The sequence below is a fragment of the Mauremys reevesii genome, linkage group 2 (assembly GCF_016161935.1).
Source record: "Mauremys reevesii isolate NIE-2019 linkage group 2, ASM1616193v1, whole genome shotgun sequence".
Taxonomy (NCBI): domain Eukaryota; kingdom Metazoa; phylum Chordata; order Testudines; family Geoemydidae; genus Mauremys; species Mauremys reevesii.
The window spans coordinates 124,836,600-124,854,919 of NC_052624.1; the positions used below are offsets into that span (position 1 = coordinate 124,836,600).

General features: G+C 49.3%; 1 protein-coding gene across 2 annotated transcripts in view; it reads left to right on the plus strand.

Annotated features, from left to right (window-relative positions):
• ICE1 (interactor of little elongation complex ELL subunit 1) overlaps window positions 1-7,829 on the plus strand; it is a 76,306-nt gene extending 68,477 nt beyond the window's left edge. For both annotated transcript variants that reach the window (XM_039522188.1, XM_039522187.1), the window contains exons 19-20: window positions 5,558-5,656; window positions 6,855-7,829. In XM_039522188.1, the coding sequence (XP_039378122.1) occupies window positions 5,558-5,656; window positions 6,855-7,036 (281 nt within the window). In that variant the 3' untranslated portion in view covers window positions 7,037-7,829. The remainder of the gene's footprint in view (window positions 1-5,557; window positions 5,657-6,854) is intronic.
• The last annotated feature ends 10,491 nt before the right edge of the window (window positions 7,830-18,320 follow it).

Here is an 18,320-nt window from a genome sequence, read left to right on the forward strand (position 1 = left end):
TGTCGGTATACGAAAAAGGGAGACATCAAACTGGTTCTGACAGAGCATCCTCCTCACTGGATGTGGCGATCATCCCCCTCCCACACTCTCCATCAGATGGCCACTGTCAGTACCAGGACTTGCTACAGAGGGTAGCAGCAGACCTGGGCATCCCCTTGGAGGAGGTTCAGGACCCATGACATCAACTCCTGGACAGCCTCCAACCCCAGGAGCCATCTAGGGTAGCCTTACCCATCAACGAGCACATCTTCCAAATGTCACGAGCAGTGTGGCATACCCCTACATCATGTGTCCCCACACGTAAGCGTGTCATTCATTCATTCATCATTCATGCCCGTCACCCCAACCGGGGTATGGGCCGCCAACAACAGATCTCCATAGTCTTCTATCCTGGGCCATTCGCTCTAGCTGGTTCCAGGTATAGCCCATTTTTTTGCTATCAACCTGAAGGTCGCGTCGCCAGGTATTTCTTGGGCGGCCTCTTTTCCGCTTGCCTTGGGGGTTCCACTGCAGTGCCTGTCTGGTGATGTTGGTTGGCTTGCGTAGTGTATGTCCTATCCAGCCCCACCTTCTCCTCTGCAACCTGCGCCGTCTTTCCTGACTCGTACATGGTCCTCACGTTCCATGTGCCGATGGTAATCCTCCTGGCTGCAAGAAGGGTGATCGGCTTAGTGGCTTCCTCGCGGCTTTCACCACCCAGCATCATGCATCTTCGAGTTGAAGACCCTTCTTTTTCCAGGCTAAAAGTCTCTGTTAACTCTATTGTTGGCGTTTCTGTAGCAAGCTGATTTTTACAGGGTGGAGTTGCTAGCCCCACGCCCAACCCTCCTCCTTTACCCTGACTTGGGACAGGCAGATGGCCCCAAAGGACCTCTCTGGTGGAGTTACGTAAGCGTGTGGAGAGGAGATATTTTGTGCCTTTTAAAGGGGTGGATTTTCTTTTCTCCCATCTACCCCTAGGTCCCCGGTTGTCCAAGAGGATGCAGAACAGGCAAAGCAGCAACCACAAAAGTCTGTTTCTCCAGACAAGGCAGCTAAGAGACTGGACCTGCTGGGCAGGAAGGTCTGTTCTTCTATGGAGTTGCAATTCCGCATCACCAACTAACAGGTTGTGCTAGCCAAATATGACTTGAACAACTGCAACAGGCTAGCAGAGTTGAAGGACAAGCCGCCACCAGAGTATCAGCAGCAATTCCAGGTGTTCCTAGACGAATGGGGACTGGTTGCCTATTTGGAGAGAACAATATGTTCCATGATAATATGGACGAATACCTCCACTTACTGAAGGATTCCAGAGTCACACTACGGTCGCTTGGTGTATATATACCATGGCCCCAAGATGCAGGCAGCAGAAACAACCATACTGCCCATGTCCACATATGCCCTACCCAGCCTTATACCAGTGCCAGCAGAAGCCCTCACATCACTGACACCAATCACAGTGGGCTTGCTTCCCCACCTTTGCCACAGCCGCCTTCTCAGCCCGCTCCCAGCAGCAGCAGACCAAATCAGTTTTCACCTGCAGGTCGAGACCTGCCAGTCTCCATCAATGCCACCTGTGGCACCCCATATCATCTTTGGGGGCCACAATTGGACAAGATCACCACGAATCCAGTTGGGTACTGGAGATCATCCACCATGGATACTCCATTGAGTTCCTCTCACTCCCGCTGCACTGCCCCTTCCCCCGACCAGACTCCCCTGTGGACTCATCATATCAACTGATCCTCTAACAAGAAGCAGACGATCTGTTCTTTTAAGGGGTGGGGAGCAAGAGAGCCTGTCCTGTCTCATTACCAGAAGCGAGGTTTCCACTCACCTTACTTCCTCATCCTGAAGAGGGGCAGAGGGCACTGCCCTATTTTCGATCTTCAGGTGTCAAACATGTTTATACAAAAGTCCAAATTCCGTATGGTCACGCTAGCATCTGTTATCCCCTCACTACCTCGGAAAGCCTGATTCACAGCTCTGGACATGAAAGACACTTACTTCCACATCGACATTCACCCAGCCCATCACAAGTTCCCTCATTTTCAGGTAGAGCTCCAAGACTACCAATTTCAGGTCCTCTGATTCAGCATAGCACCATGAATATTCACATAAGTCTTTGGCCCAGATGCGCCACCTCAGCAACTTGGTATTCCTTTACCTCGATGACTGGCTTCTAGTGGCGCTATGATGACAGGAAGCAATCTCTGTGATCTTCTGTCTTCTCGGTCTCCTTGCACCTCTAAGTATCTGCGTCAACGAGGAAAAATCAGTGTTGACGCCTACAAAGACTATACACTTCATTAGGGTGCAACTCGACTCCATCATAGCATGGGCTTTTCTCCCAACAGATCGCTTTGCAGCACTGACAGTTCTCTCCAGGGATGTGTGTCACAGACCACTCACCACAGTCTGCAGTTCTCTCTCCGTCTTTGGACATATGGTAGCCTGCACCTACATGACACTGCACACACATCCTCATTTGTGTTTTCTTCAAGTTTGGCTCCTCTCCATCCACAGACCCAGCAGAGACCATAGAGACTCCAAGGTCATTGTACCCAGGAATGTGCTGTCCTTCCTCACATGGTGGTGGTCTGATCCCTCCAAAATCATGATTGGCACTGCCTTCGCCCCTCTCACACCACAGGCCACCATCACAACAGATGCCTCTCTCGTTGGCTGGGGGGGGGCCCACTTAGGCCACCACAGAGCTCAGGGAGTGTGGACACCACAGGAAGCCAAGATGTGTATAAATGTGCTAAAACTGCAGGCAGTCCATTTAGCATGCCAGGTTTTCCTCCTGCTCATTCAGTCCCTCCACATTCAACTGCTCTCCCACAACATTATAGCAGTAGTATACATCAGCAAGCAGGATGGTGCCAGGTCTTCCTCCCTCTCCTCTGAGTCAGTCCGGCTCTGGAACTGGTGCATCAAGAACCATGTGGTGCTTTAAACTGCCTGTCTACTGGCATCCAGAATTCTCTGGCCGACACTCAGCAGGACTCCCTGCCTCAATCACAACTGGGAGCTATATGACAACACGCTCCTCTACCTCTTTGTGAAGTGGGGCACACACCTTCCCCTCCTCCCCCATTGCTACTCACAAGAACAGAAAGCTTGCCCCTCTATTGCTCAAGAGGAGCACTGGGAGGCTTTCCTCCTCCCCTGGACAGGCGACCTTCACTATGCCTTTCCCCCATTCCCTTCCTGCTGCAGGTGCTATGCAAGATTCATTGGAACAGAGCCACCATCATACTCATAGCCCCTTTCTGGCCCCATCAGTTCTGGTTCACGGACCTCCTCAGATTCTCCGCCCACACACGACTCCGCCTGCACACGTTCCTGAATCTGCTAACACAGGATGCGGGGAGGCTCCATCATCCCAATCCAGGCCCTCTTCACCTCACAGCCTGGTATTTGGATGGGAGTTAAGGGTAGGCCATGCATACTCTACCCCCCTTTGACACATCCTTACCCACAACAGGAGATAATCCACCAGATCCTGCTACCAAGCTAAATGGAGACACTTTATGGCATGGGCCCACCGCCACCACTACTCACTGAGCATGCTGTCTCTTGCAGCGATCCTCAACTACCTTCTTGCCATTAAGATGTCGGTCTTGGCCCTCAGTCCTATTCAAGTGCACATGCAGCACTCAATGCCTTTCTCCTTCCCGTGGACAGCATCTCGGTGTTTACGCACCCACCACTGTCCGCTTCATGAAAGCTTTACTAACGCCCTTCCACCAGTACTGAAGCCCATGAGCCTTTGAGCCACTAGCAATATGCTCCCTCTCCCACCTCTCATTGAAAATGACTTCCTTAGTAGCCACTGCCTGAGCCAGACAAGTCCGTGAACTTGTGGTCATGATGGCAGAGCCTCCCCACATGATATTCCACAAGGACAAGCTGTCCTTATGGCTGCACCCTAAATTCCTCCCTGCACTCTAAATTTCTCCCAAAAGTGGTGTCTGAGTTCCATCTCAATCAGTCCATCCACCTGCCAGTTTTCTGCCCCAAACCTTCTCCACTGACAGAGCCTTGCACCCCCTTGACATCATCATGCACTGGCATTCTACCTCCATAGGTACCCCCTTTTGCACATTGCCAAAAATGTGGCCATGGCTGAATGGTCCATAAGTCAAGCCCTCTCATCCCAACTCATCTCCAAATGGGTCTTGGGGAGCATCCATGAACACTACAACCAGTCCAACATACCCAAGCACAAGTTGCCACATCAGCCTCATTGGTGGACATGTCCTGGCAAGACTTCTGCCGCGCAGCAATGTGACGCTCCATTTACATGTTCACAACACACTATGCCATTGCACGAGCAGCAGCGACAGATGCCTCTGTGGGTCAGGCCGAACTGTAGATTTCACTTCCATTGGAATCCTTGCACCCACCGCTGCGCTGATCACTGTTTGTAAATCATCTATGTGTGGAATACACATAGGGACCATCACTCGAAGAAGAGGAGGAGGTTACTTACACATCTTTGAGATGTGTGGTCCCTATCTGTTGTCCAGAAGCATTTCTTAGCAGCTTCTTGAAGAAGCTCCAATCTGTATTCCAGTACCCCACCCTCCATCTCCTCTGCTTCTGACTGGATTCCATTATGGTAAGACAGACTGGGGTGGCATTGACCCACACTACCTCTTATACTCTCAGCTGGGAGCATGAGGAGATGCACTATACACATGCAGGTTAACGGACGCTGCTAAGAAATTCTTCCGGATCAAGTATGTGGTGTGCATGCACACTCTCACGTGGAAAACAGATAGGGACCACACATCTCAAAGAATCTTTAGTTACAGGTAAGTAACTTCCTCTTTTCCTTCATCTTAAACTATTATGTAGTGTTGCTGTGCATTGTTAAACAATTGCCATGTTCCTAACAGGAACTTTACCTTGATAGGTGTGTGATTTCCTGCAAATTTTGGTAAATTTGAAAAGTGCTTTGAGATTCTTAGTCATAAGTTGTATATTGATATAGTCACTTGTTTCCTAAAATAAATACAGAAACCAGTCCAATGTTCTGTGGCTTCATATTTGAAATAGGATCGTTCATTGTATACATATTAGTCAAGACATTGGTTCCAACAGCAGAACCTCAGAGTTACGAACACCTCAGGAATGAAGGTTGTTTGTAACTCCGAACAAACATTATGGTTGTTCTTTCAAAAGTTTACAACTGAACATTGACTTAATACAGTTTGAAAATTTACAATGCAAAAGAAAATGCTGCTTTTAACCATCTTAATTTTAATGTAAGCACAGAAACAGTTTCCTTACTTCGTCAAATCTTTTTAAAAATTTCCTTTTTTTTAGTAGTGTGTGTGTGTGTGTGTGTGTGTGTGTGTGTGTGTGTGTGTGTGTTGCTGCCTAATTGCATACTTCCTGTTCCAAATGGGGTCACTGACTGACTGGTCAATTCATAACTCTGGTGTTCATAACTCTGAGGCTCTGCTGTACTTTCTGTTGTATGTAAGGAAGGTTATGGCTAAAAATAAAGCTGTTTTAATGATCAGTTATGCAGATACATGGTAATCCTTTTCTCCTCTTTTAGGTCGCTTAGGCCAAATAGGTTTGAAGGAAGGATTTTTTTCTGCTGTGAAAAATATCAGTTCTATTATTGGACGCTTTATACAGCACGCAAAAGAAGAAGGTAATGTTTCTGTAGATAACTGTTTTACTGCAGATTCTTAAATCAAGGGTTTTTTTGCCAGTTTGTTCATGAGGGATGGGAGCTATGAATTCAGTCCTTCAAACACTTCTGTATATACATGGATAGTCCCATTGAGGTAGGAAACTAATCACATGAGGAAAGTTACTCACTTTTGTGAAGTTTCAGAGTAGCAGCCGTGTTAGTCTGTATCCGCAAAAAGAACAGGAGTACTTGTGGCACCTTGGAGACTAACAAATTTATTTCAGCATGAGCTTTCGTGAGCTACAGCTCACTTCTTCAGATGCATCCGAAGAAGTGAGCTATAGCTCACAAAAGCTCATGCTGAAATAAATTTGTTAGTCTCCAAGGTGCCACAAGTTACTTTGGTAAAGGTTTGCAGGATCATGCCATGTAATAGCTTCCCCACTCAGTACCTAGTTTAGCCTAATATAGATCAGTTAGCAATACAAAATGGCTTCTAAATATGCCTGGCAGACAAGGAATTGATTTTATTCAGTTGTTTGTCCTGAGGAGCTATAACTGAACAAGTATTTGACTGATTTTATTTAGAATAGTGCTATATAGGCCTCAGTCCCTGGATTCCTAGCTCCTGCAATAACTGTCTGGAAGTCCTTCTATCACTCTTCCATTACGTATCTGACTCATTTATGAGGTGACATTCACTTTGGAGGTAGACATGACTATCCTAAAGGTATGAGATCCCTTGGTATAGGAAATAAATGTCTCCCTTATAGTCAAAGTGGAAATAGAGTAATTATACTTGTAGGTCTGGATTTTTAAAGGGGACTAAGAAAATAAGTGTTTAGCTCCCTTAGGTGCTCCTTTGAAAGTCCTAGCCACATTGAATTCAGAAGTTTATTTAAAATATTGAAAAATATTTTTTTCTAACGAGAAATCAGATGTCATGGATTTTAAACTGCACACAGTGTGAAGGTATCTTTGGAATACAGCAAATATATTAATCCTATTTTTTTGAAGTAACACTTGTACTTTTCATAGGCCGCCTTTTAATTTTTTTCCTCATAGATGCTTTTAATTTTAATTCTTGACCAGTAATAGTCTTCTGAGATCAGGTTAATTGATGAAAATTATATTACATGTAAGATATCTTCTTAAATACTGATTTTTTTCCCCTGTAGATTTCCTTCATGATTACTAACTTACCAAATCTTTGCAGATATGCCTTGGGGAGTGCAGTTGGCAGCAGTGTATGCACTCTGTGACTTGGGTCCAAGCAATCCATTAGAAGTTGTTGAGGCCATCCAAGCTTGGAGAACGACGACTAGTAACAGCATCCCATCTGCAGTCACAAGTGGCATATCTGAAGTCAGCTCTCTGTGCACAGTAGAATTACACTAAGATGAGGGAAGGTAGCCTCATCTACAGAAAAAGTGCCTTTTATTAGATGAAAACTAGGTGATGCCTTTTAGGATGAAAGTTACAAACAGTACAAAGAGAAAAAAAACAGGAAAAGAGCCATATGCTTTCCTTTTGGGGAAGGTGGGAAGCTTATGCATCTATAGTTTATGTAGGTGTTTTCTGGTCAGACAGGTTTAAAACAAAATAGGCTCTGAAGTATTTTGTTTGCCCTCTGCTGCAGAAAGACATTAAATCATTGTGTGTGTGTGTGTGTGTGTGTGTGTGTGTGTTCTGGTGTAACTCATAGGTTACATGAGTGCTATTGGCTGTTTAAATCAGAAAAATCTCTTCCTTATGAAAGTGGAAAGGATCTGTCTTGATAGGCCTTCCACTGGTTGAACCTCAGGCTACCAAAGCTCTTGTCTTTTTGGTGGACTACTTGCTATAGCAGGTATATAAATTAAACTATTCATCTACATCATATTTTATGTGGAAGATGGCTTCTCAGCAGTAAAAACCTGAAAAGATTTGTTGGACCTGATCCAACTTTACTTAGTCTCATTAACTTAATGAAACTACTTATATCAGACAATTATATGTACAGTAAAAAAGATTCAGAGATAACAAATCTCTGTAAGTTTGTATATATGGTATACGCCTATAATGTGTTTCACATTTGATGTTGTTCCACTTTGGGAATTTTAGTGTGTGTATATAGAAAACTGATTTAAAAACTTACATTGTTTAAACTTCTTATATAGTTTCACTTGTACACAGCATTTTTTAAAATTGTCTCAATGTTTTTATAATAAAAAACAAAGGTGAACCATTCATATGTCTGTAGTGGTCATTTAAATACTTCAACCTCAGTTGGTAACTAATTAAAAAAAAAAAAAGTAGTTGAGATAAATTTCCAAGATAGTTACTGTATTTGGAAAAATTGCCCAATAAGTTTGTTTAGTAACTCTTGATTGCCATGGGAAAACTAAGTTATTAATGTTTCCATTTTGCTTTTATCCATATGAAGTGCAGAGTTAACAGGCTGCTTTCCCATCAACCTTAAAATAAAATTCTTAGTTATAAGTTACTTTCTTTTACTTGACTGTTGTACACCAGACGTAACCATTTCAACATTGTTTTAAAAACCTGTACTTTAGCCTACACTGGCAAGGCAAAACATGTTAAAAAATTTAATGGCATAGTGTTTTAAAACGAGTTCTGCTAATAACTCTCATGGAGCCATGCAACTTTCATATAAAGGAACTCCTTTTGCAATCTTACCCTCTTGTTGATACTCCTTTTCTAAAGATATTTAAATGTAAATTAAGATGGATTCATTTAGTTTTGTATCAGTCTTTTTCTAAAACAACTAATTCTTGTGAGTAGAAATGAGAAATCCTGGTCATTTTTGGACCAGAATGTCCAAAGTGGAAGACTGCCACTAGAGGGCACTCCAGTGCAGAATTAACAATAAGATTAGTTAAAACAGGGTTTTGTTCAAGAAATGTAAAACTGATACTGAATACTGGTTTGCTGATGTGGCTACTGGACTTCAAGATTTGTCCTTTTTGTATCTATAACCATATGGTAAAACACATAATTTGGACAATTGTAATACTTAGAGCCAGCACTTTGGTAAGTTATTGACCAAAATGTGGTGAGGGGGGAGTATAAACCACCCACTTGGACCTAAACAGTTGAGGCATATTAGTGGAATAGTGTGTTACTAGGACTGCTAATGTCTGTGCTTGTTAAATAGTGGGTAAGAGAGAAACACGAACAGTCATTTTTAGTTGCATCAATCAGAGCACTAAAATTGCTTTAATGTACACATTTTCTTCCATATCCAAGCTGTATATTCCATGTTTGTTCCAGATGTTCAGAAAAATTCTTCTTTGGAAAGAAAAGGTTGCTACTATTAAGCACAATTAAACTTTGACTTGCTCCCATGAGCTTCCTCAGTGGAACATTGAGATGAGACCTTGTGCTACAGGCAGGGGAAATTTCATTTCTCTTCTTGTCAGTAAGATCAGTTTTTTAGTATACCTAAATGATTTTCAGGTTGAAATGTGCTTTTAATCTCAAATTACTTACATTTTTTTTCAGCTGTGTCATAGTCATGCTGTACACCACAGTAAAGCAACTTACAATTCAGTATAATGGGTATGTATTGAGACAGCAGATGCTTGTACAACTGAAATTCTTATCACTAAAATGGAAGGGGCTGTGATACAGAACCTGGAGACCCCTCTAGTTAATGGGTTTTGATCAGGTTTGAATTAAATTAGAGGCCTTAATGAGAAGTAAAATACTGTATAGGCAAAGAACCTGTATTTTGACTTTCCAGATAAGAATTTCAGATAAATATAATAGACATATAAGAGAACTTGCTACATGTACATAAACTATTTGCTACTATTGCATATTTTAAATTGTATTAAGATGCTGGTTCTATATGGAAATGACCCTCTCCTGGCCCAGTTCTCGTCCCAATCCCTAATCTACACCTTTCATGTAGTAACTATAGTGAAAATATAATAGTGCTAATATGACAGAATGAAAATGTTTACTTTCACATCTATTCATGGTCCTTCGTTTTCATTTATGCATTTATTTTCTCTCTTGGACTGTAGCGACTTTGGAACTGAATTTTGGGTGTAGATAAACATTGGCAAATGGGGGTGGAGAGGGGAGGGAATAAAATAGCAACTAGCCTATGTGTTAATGTGTTAATTGAAGACACACAGCAGGGTTTGGATATATTTGACTGATTCTTTCATTTGCCTAAAACTGAAATGCCATTCAAAATGAAATTCTGTACACTTGATTAGCCCTATTTTACATTTATAAGTAACAAATCTCCCTTTGTCCCCCGCAGCCCTCACACTGCTCTTAACTTTTTAAGTAAATTTGCAGTGTGGTTCTGTTTACCTATGTGTGTAACTAACATTATTTTTATCTTCTACAGATTTAATCGTGGTCAAATTTATATTAAAAAGTCACCAGTTTAAAAAATAAAAAGGAAAACCTGGGTAAGTGCAGGTACTAGCGGTGGATGTTTTTATGGTGGGCTCAAAAAAAAAAAAATAAGCCTCCCTGGTCATTCTTGAGTCCTGGAGTGGGCTACAGCTGTTTGGAAACACCACTGGAGTGATCAATCCTTAAAAAGTTTAAAAGCAATGGCTCAGCAGCCTATCAGTAGTCCATTGGCCAATTTGAGAGCCAGTACTTTAAACCAATATAGCAATAAGTACCAATGTGTGGTGTGCATTAGGAGGGTTGTGGTGCAGACCTCAGATGAAGGCAGACGAAGCAACTTCTTTCATCTGGAAAGTATGTCAGTAAAAGCCCAATGATGCACCCTCTGGCAGGATTCACTGCTTTTAGCTAGCCAACAGAAGGGGTTAACGGGAGATTTGCAAGGGACCCTTGTGATTACGTGACCCTTGGGGTAAGTTTGTCGTGTGTGTGTAGGTGGTATGCTTGCTGCTTGACTGAAATATACCATGTGGTCTGTTTGTTTGGGGGACCATTGCTGCCCATGAACAGGAGCGGCTAATAGGAGTTTTGCGAGGGATTTAAAAACAAAACAACAACAAAGGAACAAGCTTCAGGAGTGAAAAGATAATGCAGACAGAAGGCCAGCAACAGAGTGGGGGATATCCAGTTTATTGCACCCAATGTAGCATGTATGATTACCTGCTCTGTTCGCAGGTGCTATGTGTGTTCATTCGATGCTCCTGGCCTTCAGACAGTGTATGGGCTGTGACAAAGTTCCTCGTCTACCTTGGCGGATCCTGCGCTTATTGGCAGATTTGCACACCTCGCAGATTCACCCTGTGGATCAGGAAACAGCCCAGAGACCTTCCCCTCTGTTAGAAGCCACAGTCCAGGTCAATTCCTCCTGTGTTTGATCAGGAGTTGAGAGGTTTGGGGGGAACCCAGGCCCGCCCTCTACTCTGGGTTCCAGCCCAGGGCCTTATGGACTGCAGCTGTCTAGAGTGCCTCCTGGTACAGTTGCGTGACAGCTACAACTCCCTGGGCTACTTCCCCATGGAATCCTCCAAACACCTTCTTTGTCCTCACCACTGGGCCTTCCTCCTGATGTCTAATAATGCTTGTACTTCTTAGTCTTCCAGCAGTATGCCTACTCACTCTCAGCTTCTTGCACACCTCTTGCTCCCTGTTCCTCTCACACACTTCCTCTCCTCTGGCCTGACTGGAGTGAGCCCTTTTATACCATCAGAGGGGCCTTAATTAGAGTCAGGTGCTTAACAGTCTCACCTGACTTAGCAGGTTAATTGGAGTCAGGTGTTCTCATTAGCCTGGAGCAGCCCCTGCTCTGGTCACTCAGGGAACAGACACCTGCTTCTCCAGTGGCCAGTAGTGTATCTCCCTTCTACTCTGCTGTAGAGGGAAGGAGGGAGAGGGCTGCTGCTGCTGCTCTTGTTGAGAATTGGGCCCTTGCTCCTGCTGCTGTTGCTGCTCTCCTGGCTGGGCTAGACACCACCACCCACCCTCTTTCTCTGCTACTGTTTGCTGGCTGGCTAGTGGACCCCCACCACCACCCTTGGTTGCTGCTGTCACTCCAACTACAGCCCTTTGGTGTGGTGGGACTGCTGGCCTGCTCCCCAGAGGGGAGTGAGGGACCCCAGCTCCAGTCCTTGTTGCTGAGGACACCACCACCACCATCTGAGCAGGGTCCCTCCTGCCTGGCCACCAGACTGCCACCTGGAGCTGCTGGAGCCCTGAGGAGGGGAAGAAGAGGATCGCCTGCTGCTAGGGGGAATGCACAGAGGCTCTGAAGACTATGTGGAGGGGGTGCTTCAAGACTGAGTAATTTTCAAACTGCTCTTGTGGTGGGGGTCTGGACTGTTTGTGGAGACACCGGGGGTGTGGTGTGGAGCCTGCCCCCCGGTCTATCCGTATCCCACTTCACCTACCACCACTGCCCCCACTGCCTGTTTCCATCTGCCTTGAGCTCCTGCCTCTGGGACTGAGCTGCTTGTCTGGCCTGCCATATCCGTTTCCACCCATTTGGGCCTGCAGCAGCAGCCAGCTGAACCTTGACTTTAAGTGCAAGTGCTCGTGGGCGCACCCCCCTTGAACTGACCCCCTTCCCCTTTGCTATAGGTCCCCCAGCATTACCCCTTGCTGCCTACCCCATTTACCCCTGCAGCCTTTGCCCCGCCCCAGCCCCAGCTTCAGTTAGTTTGTCTGCCCTGCCTATTTCCCTCTGCAGCCTTGATTGTCCCGCCCCAGCCTTGAAGCCAGGCCCTTGTTTCCTCTGCCCCACTTCCAGCCTGGCTGTTTCCCCTACCCCCATGGTCCCCCAGCCCTGATTAGCCCCTCCCCTCATACACCCATGCCCCCTCCCATGTGCTTGTGCCCCTCCCCATTTGAATTTACCCCTGTTCACTGCACCCCCCTCCAATGTTGTTGTATCCCCCGATCCCCTAGTGCAGCTAGAGGAGCCGGATTTCCACCTCGAGTTGGTGACTGACCCCCTCCCCCCCGCCCATTGAGAACTCCCCTTCTGGCGCCCTCCTCCCCTGCCTGCAGCCTAGAAGATTGCCTCCCTTCCCCTGCCCTTCGCTGTTTGTCCCCCTTCCTGCTCTCATTATGGCGGGGGACACAGCGGGAGAGACCTCGCAGGCAGACCCTGCTACCCCTCCTCCACCTGCCCCCGCGTCCACCCCCCCCCGCCTCTACCTCAACCGTCGCTGCCAAACCGCCTGCCACCACACCTGCTGGGGCACCAGCAGCGGCGAGTACCGGGGAGACCTCCGCTGCTGCCACATCCCTCGCTCCTTCCGATTCTGGCAGAGTCACCCCAGCGGGCAGGAAAGGTCAGGGAAAGAAGAAGGGTAAGGGCCCCGCTAAAAAGACTGGGCCCTCCATGGCAGAGGCTGCCCCCACTGCCACGGCCCTGCCACCGGCTGTGGCATTCCTCCCCACTGCTCCCTCCACCAGCTCTGGGGGTGCCCCTCCCCCAGCCCCCAGGACATATGCCCAGGTGGCGGCAGCCCCCCTGCCCACTGCAATGTCATCTCTCCCAACCACCCCCTCTGCTACCATCTATAGCATCCGGGCCCCCTTTCCCATCTTGACCAGGAAGCACAGTGTCCGTTGCCTCCTGGTGCTTGCCTCGCCCCACGTGGAGACCTATGTGCGGGCGTTGGCAAAGGGTGGTGGGGCCCACAGCCATCATGGCGGCCTCCAAAATGTATGGAAAGGTCATCTTCTTAGCTTTGGAGGCCGCCGCTCAGGAGGCGATGGAGAAGGGCCTGGCGGTAGGGGGCGTGTTTGTCCCCCCTGGAGCAGTTAGAAGACCTGGGTGTCCGGTTAGTCCTGACCTCCATCCCTCCCTTCCTGCCCAATGCCGCCCTGCTACCCGCCCTTTCTACCCTGGGGCGACCAATCTCTGTTATTAGCCCTCTCCCGCTGGGCTGCAAAGACCCCGCCCTCCGTCATGTCCTCTCGTTCCACCGGTAGGTGCAGCTTCAACTGCCACCGGCGGCGCGTGACGGAGAGGTGCTCAAGGGGTCCTTCCTGGTCCTCATCAAGGGGCCCGCTACCGGGTACATTATTCTTCAGGGCAGGCCCGGTGCTACCTCTGTTGGGCAATGGGACACGTCCGGAGGGACTGCCCCTTGGCCCGGCATGGAGGTGTGTCATAGGTTTATTCCCCCACTTGGAGCTGTTGGGTTCCAAGATGGACTCCTCTAAACTAAAATTCTAGTTTAGATCTGGTTTTTGCTGCCACCAGTTACGTTTAAAGTGGATAACACACTGCCTGTCCCCCAAGCTTCCCCTGGGGAACCCAGATTCAAACCCCTTGAATCTTACCAGAGAGAGAGAAACAGCCAGTTCCCCCCCCCCCTTCCCTCTCTCCAGCCTGCTCCGGAGAGATTACACATCGAGTCAAATCCTTGACTCAACACAAAGAGGGACTCACCTCCCCCTCCCCTTCCCTAGTCCTGGAGAGAGATACCTTGATTCAAACTCCTTGAATCAAACAAAGAGGGATTCACTTTTTCCCCCTCCCCTTCCCCTGAAAATCCAAACAAGGGAAGAAATCAATCAAGTTCTAAAAAGAAAAGATTTTATTAAAGAAAGTGTACTTTTTTCTATCTCTGTATTACCAGGATGCAAAAATACAGGGTCTAACTTATAAAAACTGGAGAGACTTCCCCTCCCTCCTCCTCAGCATAATCAAAGTAACAGCAAACAGGAATAAAGAATTTCTCCAGGAAACACAATTGCAAATGTAGAAATCAAATTATAAGACTAATCCGCCTTTCTAATTAATACTCACTATTGGATAATAAGAACTACTCCAGGAGAACTTGGAGACATGTCTGGCCTCTCTTAGATCCAAAGAGAGAACACAGAGCAAACAAGGAACACAGACAAAGGCTTCCCTCCACAGAGATTTGAAATTATCCTGTCCCTTGATTGGTCCTCTGGTCAGGTGTTTCTCAGGTTACTGAGCTTGTTAACCCTTTCCAGGTAAAAGAGACTTTAACCCTTAACTATCTGTTTATGACAAGGTGCATCCGGGACCCCCGAGCTCCGGCAGGGCGCCGGCCCCCGTCATCGCCGGTGCCCCTGGGCAGCTCCGATCCACCCGGAGCTGCCCCTCCTCCTTCCCAGTACACCACTGCTCCCACTCGGATCCAAGGGGTACTTCCCTCAGCGCGCCCAGACGAGTGGGAGAGCCCCGCTTCTGCGATCCTTTGGGGCCTGTGGAGGAGGATGCGGTGGGGATACCACCGGACATGGGAGAGGGCCCCCCCTAGGGAGAATCCTCCCTTCCTCATTCTTCCCCTCCATTGCCTCCCCAAGTCCCTGAGCCATCGCCTTTGCTCCCTGACCTGACCCCTGTTAATCAGCCCCCAGGCGATGCCATGGAGGGCTGGGCCCTAGTACAGGGGAAGCGGGGCAAGCAGAAGGCTTGAGCTCCGCTCCTTTCCACCGATGCGGAAGCCCCCTGGAAGATCAGGAAGGGGGGTACCGATGCTGAGCCTTCTGCTTTGCCCTCTGGCACCTCCCATTTAATGGTGCCGGCTAGGGAAGACATGGCAGCATCGGAGGGTAGCGCTGTCCCTCCCATCAGAGGCCCCCTTTGGAGCCCCTCCTGCCCCCTTCACAACTGAGGCCCCAGCGAGCCCTGAAGTGAGCATCACTTCGGGTCTTGGCAGGGTGAACCCCAGGGTGGTGGAAGGTGATCTCCCCTCTGTTTATGAGGAAATTGAGGCCCTGGGTCTGACCCCGGTCACCCTGGGAGAGGACAACCCTGTGCCAGGGGCCTTGAAATAGGTGACCTCACTCTGGCCCCCCTTTCTGCGTGCTCTGTCCCCCTAACTGCTGCTTCTGCTCCCACCTTCGAGGGTCCCCAGGGCTTTTCCATCTGCCCAGCCACAGGTGGCACCCCGCTGATGGCTGCCGAGCCTACTGAGGCGATGGCCGGTGCCATGAGACTGGGACCTGATACCCATGGGGTTTCCCTCTTAGGTGTGGGGCAACCGTCCTCCTTCCCAGGCAGGGACCCTAGTGAAGACTGTCCATCTCCCGATGCCATGGCTGCCACACCGGCCATAGAATCTGAGCCTGGCATCATTGAGGGTCCCCTTCCCACCCCGCCAGATCCCTGAGCCAAACTGAGAGGGGCCACCTTCCAGCGGCCCAACTCTTGGGGCTCCGGATCCTGCCACTGTCCCCCTCCCTGCCCCTGCTTCTGCCCCCTGCCCTGCCCCTACTCTTGATCCCTGCCCTGTCGCTGATGCCAACCCTGTCCTTATCCCCTCCACTTCCAGTAATGCTATTGCCGCCCCTGGGGCCGACTCCTTCCATATCCCGGAGGATGACTCCAGGAAGCGGCCTTTGTATTTCCCTGTCCCGATCCACCAGAAGCTGCTAGCTTCCCTCTGCCACCCCCTATTGAGCCGGGGTTTGAGGCAGGCCTTGTGGCACCAGCCCATCAGATGCCAAGTCAGGGGTCCGCCCCTTGCCTGCCCACCTTAGTGGGCCATGGGGCTGTGTTAGAGGCCCCTCCAGAGGATAGCCAGGGGCCAGTGACCTCGGCCCCCCATATGCTGCGAGAAGAGCTGCGGGAGTTCCTTGAAGACGTTCGTGGCTCTCGCAACAAGGTGCAGCTCGCTCTCCAGCGATGGGGGGATTTTCATCATATCTTCCAGGCTGCGAGGGCCCTGATGGGGGAGGGTAAAAGGACCGGGAAGCAGGCCGCCGTGGCCTACCAGTGGGTCCGCCTGTTCCATGACTCCTTACTCACCTACGGGGTAGGTCACAGTTTGCTGCACAGCCCGACGGCGGCCGTGGGTGACTCTGCCGGTGAGGATCCCCCTCAGTCCTTCTCATGGCACCTTTCATCTTCACAACATTGAACACCCGGGACTGTAGGCTGGGTCTCCGCAGGAGCCAGGTGCTCTCCTTCCTTCGGGAGCGGGGGTACTCTGTGGTTTTCCTGCAGGAGACCCATACGGATCCAGCCGCTGAAGCTAGCTGGCGGCTGGAATGGGGGGACAGGGTCTACTTTATCCACCTCACAGTTCGTATGGCTGAAGGGGCGACCCTGTTCTCCCCCGACCTATGGCCCAAGGTGCTGGGGGTCGCCGAGGCTGTGCCGGGCCGCCTGCTGCACCTCTGAGTCCGCATGGAGGGGCTTGTGGTGAATCTCATCAACATTTACACCCCGACATCAGGCCCGGAACACTTGCATTTCTATCAGCAAGCATCCGCCTTCCTTGGCTCTTTGGATCCTCGCAAGTGTCTGGTCCTGGGCGGGGACTTTAACACCACCCTTGAGGAGTGGGACTGCTCGGGGACTGAGCAGTGCCCGGCCGCCGCGGATGTTCTCCGGGAGATTGTCGAACATCACTCCCTGGTAGATGTTTGGCGCGCCCACCACCAGGACGACATCTCAATGTTCACCTTCGTCCAGATGGAGGCCCATCGGTCGCACCACTCCCGGTTGGACTGTATTTACTTGTCACATTTCCACCTTTCATTGGCCCACTCCTCCAGCATTTGCCTGGCCCCATTTTCAGATCACCATCTTGCCACTGTGATGGCCTCTCTCTGTGTGGAGAGGCCGGGGCCGACCTATTGGCACTTTAATAACAGTTTGCTGGAGGATGCAAGCTTCGTGGCGTCCTTCCAGGAGTTCTGGTTGGCTTGGCAAGGCCAATAGCGCGCCTTTCCCTTGGTGCGGCGGTGGTGGGACCTGGGGAAGGTGCACGCCCAGCTCTTCTGCCGCGACTACACCCGGGGCACCAGCTGATAGAAGGATGTGGCAATAGAGCAGTTGAAACGGGAGGTCTTAGAGCTGGAGAGGCATCTGGCCGCCAGTTCCAAGGATCCGTCCCTCTGCGGAGCGTACCGGGAGAAGCGGGAGGTGCTCCGGGCCCTCGAGGACCATTGGGCCCGGGGTGCCTTTGTTCGATCCTGCATCCGCCTCCTTCGGGAGATGGATCACAACTCCCACTTCTTCTAAGCCCTAGAGAAAAAGAGCGGGGCTAAGAAGTATGTCACCTGCCTCTTGGTGGAGGACGGCACCCCCCTTACAGATCCAGCGGAGATGTGCAGGAGGGCCAGGGCCTTCTACGCAAATCTTTTCTCCCCAGATCCGACTGATCCTAATGCTTGCAGAGCGCTCTGAGACGGACTTCCGACGGTCAGCGTGGGCAACCATGACCGGCTAGAGCTACCTCTCACTCTGGCCGAGTTCTCAGAAGCCCTCCATTGCATGCCCACCAATAAATTTCCGGGCATGGACGGGCTGACCATGGAGTTCTACCGCGTGTTCTGGGACGTCCTTGGCCCAGATCTAGTCACCGTCTGGGCTGAGTCCTTGCAGAGCGGGGTCCTCCCTCTTTCGTGCAGGCGAGCCGTGCTCGCTTATTGCCGAAGAAGGAGAACTTCTGCAACTTATGGAATTGGCATCCCGTCTCGCTTCTCAGCACGGACTACAAAATCGTAGTCACTGCGGCTAGGGTCCGTGCTGGCGGGCATGGTCCACCCAGACCTGACTTACACCATACTGGGTCGCACCATCTTCAATAACCTGTATCTGGTACAGGATCTCTTGAAGCTTGGGTGTAGGGATGATCTGTCATTCGCCCTCCTGTCCCTGGATCAGGAGAAGGCGTTCGACAGGGTGGACCACAGGTATCTCCTGAGCACTCTGTAAGCGTTTGGCTTCAGAACCCACTTTGTGGATTTTCTCCAGGTGCTGTACGCTTCTGCAGAGTGTCTGGTCAGG